Source organism: Pangasianodon hypophthalmus, chromosome 28, assembly GCF_027358585.1.
Source record: "Pangasianodon hypophthalmus isolate fPanHyp1 chromosome 28, fPanHyp1.pri, whole genome shotgun sequence".
Classification (NCBI taxonomy): Eukaryota; Metazoa; Chordata; class Actinopteri; order Siluriformes; family Pangasiidae; genus Pangasianodon; species Pangasianodon hypophthalmus.
In genome coordinates this window covers 11,582,367-11,591,331 of record NC_069737.1, presented here as the reverse complement: position 1 = coordinate 11,591,331, position 8,965 = coordinate 11,582,367, and the positions used below count along the sequence as shown (strand labels likewise).

At 38.2% G+C, this 8,965-nt stretch overlaps 1 protein-coding gene across 1 annotated transcript; it reads right to left on the bottom strand.

Annotated features, from left to right (window-relative positions):
• Positions 1–623: 623 nt before the first annotated feature.
• On the bottom strand, positions 624–8,115 carry smim14 (small integral membrane protein 14). The gene is made up of 5 exons (XM_026943259.3): positions 7,950–8,115; positions 7,291–7,409; positions 5,437–5,485; positions 3,522–3,670; positions 624–1,898 (listed from the first exon to the last, which is right to left on the bottom strand). Exons 2-5 carry the CDS (start codon positions 7,363–7,365, stop codon positions 1,860–1,862), a joined length of 312 nt encoding a protein of 103 aa, XP_026799060.1. The 5' UTR covers positions 7,366–7,409; positions 7,950–8,115; the 3' UTR covers positions 624–1,859.
• Positions 8,116–8,965: the final 850 nt, after the last annotated feature.

The following is an 8,965-nucleotide window of genomic DNA, read 5'->3' as shown; positions in this document are numbered from 1 at the left end:
TTAATGTGTGGAGGAAAAATAGAAGTAATGCCATTAAAAAAATAAATAATACAACTAAGCACTTATTTTAGCCTTGGATTTATGTATAAGAAATTCACCTAGAAAGTTTTTTTTTTTAAATATTGTGATGAATCAGTGTAACTCACCATAAAGTTAATTTGAATTAATCTGTACAAAGCATGAATTTATTTATACAAAAATAAAAAAATGGCAGACAAAAGGTATTGCTTATTATTGATGATTTTTAAACACGCTTTTCATTAAAAACAACTTTTATATATATATATATATATATATATATATATATATATATATATATATATATATATTTAATAAGTGTAGCAGCCTTATACACTTCTTGAAGATTGTCTTCATACATTTTTCAAACTGTTTTTAACATTTTGTCAATGCTGATCACTTGAATTTGCACTGTATCGTAACTACAAGCTTGAACTGGGCATTAGGATCTGCAGTGAATTAACAGGAGTCATGATGACACAATAAGACTGGACTGAGTGACGACTGTGACGCAGGAAGTCGATTCTCTCCATTCACACACCCTTAGTGATTAAAACCAGATGGAAGAAACACACACACACACACGGACCCACACAGACCCAAAATATATTGTATAGATTTATTAACTGTTTATTTCAGTAACCAAAAGTGCATAGTTGAAGCTCTTTCTCTAAGAGCAAGTTATAATCTTAACTCAAAATGTAAAACTACATCAGAATATTCAGAATCATTTTCAGAAATATTATCCATGCCCAACCAGTGATCGAGAGATTATGTGCTCCAAACGCATGTAGAACAGGTTTATATGTAACCGTATTAAACATGACAACACAGAGCAGGACCCTAGTGGCAAGTCTCTGATTGTTTATTAGACCATCCTAATATCAGCTACAGTCTTTATGCTACAGACTTTTATAAACACAGTCAAAGGTCCTTCACTGTTCATGTGTGGAAAGAGAAAGCTATAAAAGTATACCATGAACCCTCAGAAGTCTTTTAGATCAGTATGTCCAATATTAAAAAAAGGCCATAACCAAACATTCCCTGTTTATTAATCATTATAATAATGATTGGTTATTCAGCAGTAACTTGATCACATGTAACCAAATGACATGACAGATGTGTATTGCAAAAAAAAAAAAAAAAAAGATCGACCCTATAGTCAGATTTACATTAAGTATATGTGATAAATTCTGTGTCCGGTCCTAAATAAGTCCTCAATGACCCCAAACAGTCTCCAGCTCTGCTTGTAATCCAACTCCTACCACACACACACCGTATACTCAGCATTCTTGTTAAGCTTATTGTTACCATGGAAACTAAAATTAAGAAAAATGTGAACTGACTGGTGTGCTAAGTGGTGTGTAAAGAGCACAAGTCTTATAAACTGGCTTCAAGAATCACACGGGACCAGCGCCACGGCCCATGTTCTGACTTCATGAATGACATAAGAAGCGACCAAAATGACGCGGCTCGTGCAGAATGTGCTATAACCTCCACCCTGAAATACACCCCCATCTACAACAGGCAACCTTACTGTGAATCATACGTGTCTAGGATTAGTCACGGTGTCTTAAGCTACATTTACAGCTTGCTTAACACAACACCATGGAGAATATACATGTCTTAGTTCTTTTAAGGGAGATGGGCTTTAGTGTTGTTTCTTTAATCACTTCGTGTTAATACCCACTAGATTAGAAAATCAGCAGAAGTAGAAAGTAATATATCATAATAGATGAGTAAGTAAGAGTAAGTAAGCGTAGCCAATCAGACGGAAGACAGTTCTGGTCCAAGGTGAAAGGTCGTGGTCATGGTACACAGTCGGGAGTCCTGGCTCGTCGCTAGTCTACTGGCGGTGCTGGAGGTTCTCTGCCATTATTCTGGATGAAAAATAAGACGTACAATAAGAAAAAACACACGCACATACACACACATATTATATATATATATATATATGAATGAGAGAGAGAGAGATATGTTTGAGCATAACTAAAATGATTATGAATGGCTCAAGCTTTAAGTCATTATTTCTGCTATTTCTGTAGATTCACCATAAACGATGCATACTGTCACTTCATCACACTCACACACAGTAGGTTTCAAAACTGGTACAACACACTGTGGTCTAGGCTCAACATTCTTTTTTTACTAAATTGTGTTATATAAATAAATGCATTTTTGCTTATAAATATGTGGAAAAATTTTATATTTACTGTTTTTTTGTTTTTTGTTTTTATCTTGTCTTGGCTATCTGCCTGCAGAGATCACGCGTAAGGACACAGTTTAACAAACACAGTGGTAAAAGCAAGCAAAGGTTCTCGTTACAGCAGATTGCCCCAACCGTACAGGCTTGGCATAAAAAGTTTGTGTAAACTGACAGTGAACTTCAAATCCTGTAATTTCTTTCTCTGGGGATTCATTAAAGTGTGTAACACTCAGGTGACACTGATGATCTGAAGGCAAGAATCACAGCTTCTATTGAAAGTATGGATGTGGATTTGTTACGGCGTACATGAGAGCATTTAGATTATCACCTGGATGTTTTGAGCATTACTAACGGTGCTCATACTGAATGTTGGTAACTTTGTTACTTTATGAAAAAAAAAAAAAAAAACTTTGGGTTTTGTGTGTCTAAATTTCCTTGACTTATAATTCTATAAGTGCCTTGTTCATTTAGTATCATTTAAGTTGTAAAGAAGATATTCTGTACAGTTTTTTCCCCCCAAGTTAGTCGGAAGCAAGTACAGAATTAGTACATGGATAGTATATGGATAAGTACATGGATAAGTACTAAACTTTATTACACTATGGTACACTATATGGCCAGAAAGTCTATAGACACCTGACTATCACCCATATGTTGCATTCTGAATGTCCCACTCCAGAGTTGCTCCCCCTTTGCTCTTATAATAAGCTCCACTCTTCTGGGAAGGCTTTCCACTAGATTTTGGAGTGTGGCTGTGGGGATTTGCTCATCCAGCCACAAGATCATTAGTGAAGTCAGACACTGATGTCAGGTGTTCAGTGGGGTTGAGGTTAGGTCTCTGTGCAGGACACTCCAGTTCTTCCACTTCAACCTTGGCAAACCATGTCTTCATGGAGCTCACTTTGTGCACAGGGGCATTGTCATGATGGAACAGTTTGGGCCTCTTAGTTCCAGTGAAGGGAAACTGTAATGCTACAGCATACAAAGATATTCTAGACAATTGTGTATTTCCAAACTTTGTGGCAACAGTTTGGGGAAGAACCACATTTGGGTGTGATATGGTCAGGTGTCCACATACTTTTGGTCATATAGTGTATATGTATTTACTGTACTAAAAGAACACTTCAAAATGTGCTAATGTATACTATACAGGAACATCAATTTCTGTATGCCTAAAAACTATTACATTATTTATTGCACTGTTACTTGCACTATCGCTGCAGTTTTACATTATAAAAAATAAAAAAAATAAATAAAAAAAAAGATAACAAGGTTGTTAAGTTTTGGTGTGACTTACAGTAAAGGGGCTGGTGGGTTTGTTGGAGGTTCTGGGTCTTCTCATGCTGGCAGGGCGAAGCAGGAAGAGTACCAGCGCCAGCACCATCCAGCCCATAATAATCATGGGCAGAGTCAGATCGCCCCCTGCTGGAGAACCAGGTCCTGGCACTGCACATACCAAATAAAGAAGCCAAATCAGAACTGACAGACAATTCTTTAAAGTAACATATATCACAGACACGAAATAACGCACACATGTAGTATACTTGACTGTTATGAGCCTTGCTTAAGGGGCAAACATTGGCTCTCTGATAGGCCTAGGATTTAAACTCACAAGCATAAGCTCATTAAGATACAATTTCCCCTGAACCTACTCAGATCAACTGTTTATATTGTTTTTATGTTGTACAGTAGCTCTGGATATACAATATTTTGTCCCACACGTTTACATGAATGGGTTGGAAAAAAATGGACCTGATAATGCCCAGTTCAACACATGAGTTCAACAGAAACTGTTCCCTTTTCACTGTAATCCAGCCTCCATTTGCATGACGAATAGGTGGACATTTAAATAGTTTTGGATGTGACATTTACTGAAAGACCATGGAACTCTGCTCTACTACAAGATAGATTCTAACAAATAGGTCCTCTTCCATCCATATATTTAACAGACTTCAATAATATTGTGTCTTTCTGTCAGGTACTTTAGATGACAATCAAGAAAAGCCAGCCATTGACAGTCAAAGAAAGACTGTACACACACTTGGTCCATCAGGGGCCCGTTCTTCGTATATAGATTACCGAGTTAGCTGGATTGGACTATTGACAACTTGACATGATCCTGGATTTGTCAGTTCTTTGAAGCTGTTGTAGGACTTATTACAAGACAACAAGCTCAAATAATAGGCTGATTCAGTGTAAACAAGACTAGATTACACATTTTATAAATACAAAAAAAAAATAAAATCATCACTCAATACACAGGGTCTTCCAGAATTTTTGTCATGGCCCATCAGGGGTAAATTCTCCAACCATACTTCCAGTGTTTCCAGTATTTCCAGTATTTCCAGGAGGTCCCTGGAGGACTAGTGGTCAGGCCACAGCGCTCTCACCGATGTGGCCCAGGTTTGATTCCCAGCCAGGGAACCAACTCCAGCCACTGAGGTTGCGTGCAACAGTGTGCTCTCAGTACCAGTCCCAAGCCCGGATAAACCTGGGGAGGGTTGCGTCAGAAAAGGTATCTGGCACAAAAACTGTGCCAAAATCAAACAGGCAGCCCAATGATCCATGGTGGCGACCCCTAATGGGAGCAGCCGAAAGAGGAACAACAACAACAACTTCCAGTGTTTCCAGCATAGGGTCCACAACACTGACCAAGATAAAGCACTTGCAGAAAATGTATGAATATGATGTTTTGCATGTTCACCCCATGTTTGCGTTGGTTTCATCTGGGTTGTCCGGTTTCCTCTTACTATCCAAAGGTGTGAATCAGCGTGTGAAAAAAAAATCACACTGAATTCTTGCGGCCAAAGTTACTGGGATAGTGCGGAACCACCACCGCCCTAACCAGGATACAGCGCTTACTAATGATTAATTTTTGAAGGTTGCCAATAATTCTAGAGGGCACTGTATCTATAGCTCTTTCCAGGCAAAACAGTGCATAGTTCTCTCAATTCTCTCAAACAAATCAGTCTGGCAATACTGATCATGTCTCAGGCGTGGCTGATAAACTGATTTAGCCCAATTCGAATGATCACACTTACCAAATCTGGCATTTTATCTTGGATTACTTAAGTGAAATATCAAGAATGGGACCTTGGACTGCTTTCTAACCTGTATGTTCAAAATTTGCATAACATCATGTAGATGGAAATCAGTGGAAGAAGGAGGGGGGGTTTTTGCCTCTGTTCAAGAAAATAAATGAGAAAACTTACATTCCTGAAGGCACTCTGTGTCTGTGCAGTAGGACTGTGACTGCCTCAGCTGAGGATAGATTTAAAATGACAAAACTTCAACATCAACCAGGCAGGGAAGAAAAACACATTTTTACATGTCTACATACTTTATATCAGCCTACATTCTCACATGATCTATCAAAGTTTATTTATCAAGCACATTTAAAAACAACCAAGTGCTGTACAAAGAATAAAACTATGAAAAATACAAAAAGTAAAACTATAAGAAAAACAAAACAGACAACAAACTAAAGCAAATACAGTAGTTAAACAGTGATCAAACCAATGTTCATGGAATATTGATGGCCAGAGAGAATAAATATGTCTTCAGAGCAGATTTGAAAACTGAAATAGAAGGGTCTGATCTGATATGGAGAGGTAGACTGTTCCACAGTTTCGGACCGGCAATCGCAAAGGAGCGATCACCTCATGTTTAAAGTCTGGGAACAGAAAGTAAGCCAAGATCACAAGATCTCCGAGTTCTTGGAGGGAATATACGGATGAAGCAAATTTGTCAGATACTGAAGGGCCAGATTGTTGCTTTGTAAACATATAGCAGAATTTTAATATCGATTCTATATTCAACAGATAGCCAGTGCAATGCAATTAAACTAGGAGTAACAGGCTCCTACTTGCAGCCTATAATACAGAAGTTTGCTGATGGATAGTTTGTACAGAAACTGCAGTTTGCATACTGATCTTATCTATTTGCATTATATGTAATCATGTGCTTGAAGCCTCTGTATGGTGTTTGTACATTGGCCTACGCTACATGGTATTTCATCCCAGCGTGTTTGAGTATATGAAGAGGACAATAAAAATGTCCATGAATTGAATTAACTTTAAAAGTAGACAAGAAATAATAAGGCACTAAATACACCAGGGAAACACTAGAAATGAGGGTTTGAATGAATCATCTTAAGACGTTTTTTTCCCATCTACTGCACCCAAATCCTTACAGGATGGCTCATTATAGTACACCACACCTCTTATGTAAACCACTTAGGAGAACCTGTGCAATGGGAGAGTTACACGTCCATATGATGGCCAATGATGTTCCTACTGAACCCAGCAGTGCCAGACTACAATGCAGATAATCCTTGAGTTTAGTTCTACTCAGATTTCCATGGAAATCTGAACACGAGGATTATTCCATGAACATTTTTTTCACCTCAGAAAGATAGTTTATCTTAAAACTCATTTAAGGACCTAAAGGTTTAATTATGCATCTCAAACGAGTTTTAAAGGTAGACTACAATTATGTTACAGAGCATAAGTTACATGCTGAATGCACAAACCACATACCCTTGAGGATACCACCCAAGTGACAAGCGTAATAATTTTTCCATGACGGTTGAGTTATATCAGGATTTACTGAAAACTGAGCGATTAGGTGGTACAGTTATTGTACACCATGACATTTTCAAACTGTTCTGCCTTTTTTCAAACGGTTCGGCTGATAAAGGAAACCATTTAAAAAGCTGACTTAATTGTGTATTGCAGAACTTCCTGTCCTTGATGACCATAGTATTACTGAGCCAAATGCCAGAGGCTTAGTGATTGAGATATGTGGTTGAAGTCTTACAAGAAAAGAAACGAAATTGTGGGCGTGAAGAATTCGGCTCAGTTTAATCATATCTGCCATCTGTGTTTTGTATGATTGCTTGAAAAAAAACCATTCATATAAAAATGTACACAATACAGACTCCTTCTACAGAAGAGAAATGTGTGAGCCGTGAATCAGACATTAACGATATATAGAGAGCGGAAGTCGTGGTTTTATTCTTGCTACAAGGTTTTTTGAAATTAAAGATAAATAAAGACAATTCTTACCAGGTTGATGAGCCTCCTCATGGCATGCTCATGCGAGCAGATGCACTCGCAGGGGTCAAACCCTCCTTCTGCCATCAGTGATCAAGGCTTATAGCATCAACTGGAGCTTAAAAAAATGTCTGTAGGAATTTTAACCAAGTGTTATTTCATTTATACGTGCAAAGGATCTGAATGTTCACAAGGACATAATCTTATCTCAAATCAAGGCCAACAGGATAAGGCGTGTTAAAACAGGACTGAGGATTTTCCCTTTAAATTAAAAAAAAAAAAAACACAAATGTGTGTTAGTTCAGTTTTCCAGTGTTGTACAGACTACTGTGATGGTGTTTTTTCCCCCCACACACAAGCAGGAAGGCGGAAGTGAAAACAAAACAAAACAAAACAAAACAAAAATTATTTAACAGACTTAACCAAGTTAAAACAAATGAGGAAAAGTGCTTGAAAATCCATTAGGAAACATTACTTAAAAGAAATGGCTGCAGAAAGTAAACAAAATTTTAAAAATAATAAAAAAAAAAAACATATTAATAGTTAGGAGTAAAACCATGATACAAGAGAAATATTCTAGAAATTGTCAGGAAGCAAGATTCGTGCAAAAATAAACAACTGTTGTATGACGACAACAACAACGACAACAACAACACAAGACGATTTCTTACCAAGAATCACTGAGACACAGTTTTAACCGTTCACATTAGAGAATGTGGAGAAAAGGCTTCTCTGAGCACAAGTGCAGAATTAAACGCATCGCGTCCGTCTCTGCTCTGGCAGAAGGCCCAAGCTCCGGCTGCTGTTCCGCTTCTGTTTTGATTACGCGTTACCGCTGTGAGAGCGCGAGAACAGCCACGTCACAAATCTCGCGAGATCTCCAGATTAGCCTTTTCCTCTGACTGATAGAGTGGAAATTGATCTTTACATTTTCTAGATTTTCATAGCTCTCTGGTGTTGTAGCGTTGTTGGCAGTAATGTGTCAGAATTATCACATTTCTTTTAACGCTAAGGGCTTAAGAAATAATGTTAAAAGAAAAGTTTTTGTTTGTCAAACAGTTTAGAGCAGACTTGTGTTTTGGACAAGAAGCTCACTCTGTTAAAGGGGATGCTAACTTTTGGAGTTCACAGTGGGGTGACTTCAGTATGGTTTTCTCATGAGTCAGAAGGTTCAGCTGGAGGAATTACTTATTATTACTTATTACTTAAATAGATTCAATGGAGATGTCCTGCATACAAAGTGTGATCCTGATGGTCATTTCATATGTCAATAAATTAGATATCATGATACTGTTTTCATTATTGGCAGTGTATATGGATACAACAATAATTCAGACAATAATTATCTTAATTAGCACTTAATTAGCAATTCAGACAATAATTATCTTAATAACCCCTCCAGGGTTGGGGGTTCGAATCCTGCCTCCACCCTGTGTGCAAGGAGTTTGCATGTTCTCCCCGTGCTTCGGGGGTCTCCTCCCCCAGTCCATAGACATGCGTTGTAGGCTGATTGGCATCTCTAAATTGTCCGTAGTGTGTGAATGGGTGTGTGTGAGTGTGTGCGATTGTACCCTGCGATGGACTGGCACCCCGTCCAAGATGTCCCCCACCTTGTGCCCCGAGTCCCTTGGGATAGGTTCCAGGCTCCCCTGCGACCCTGTATAGGATAAGTGGTACAAAAGCTGGT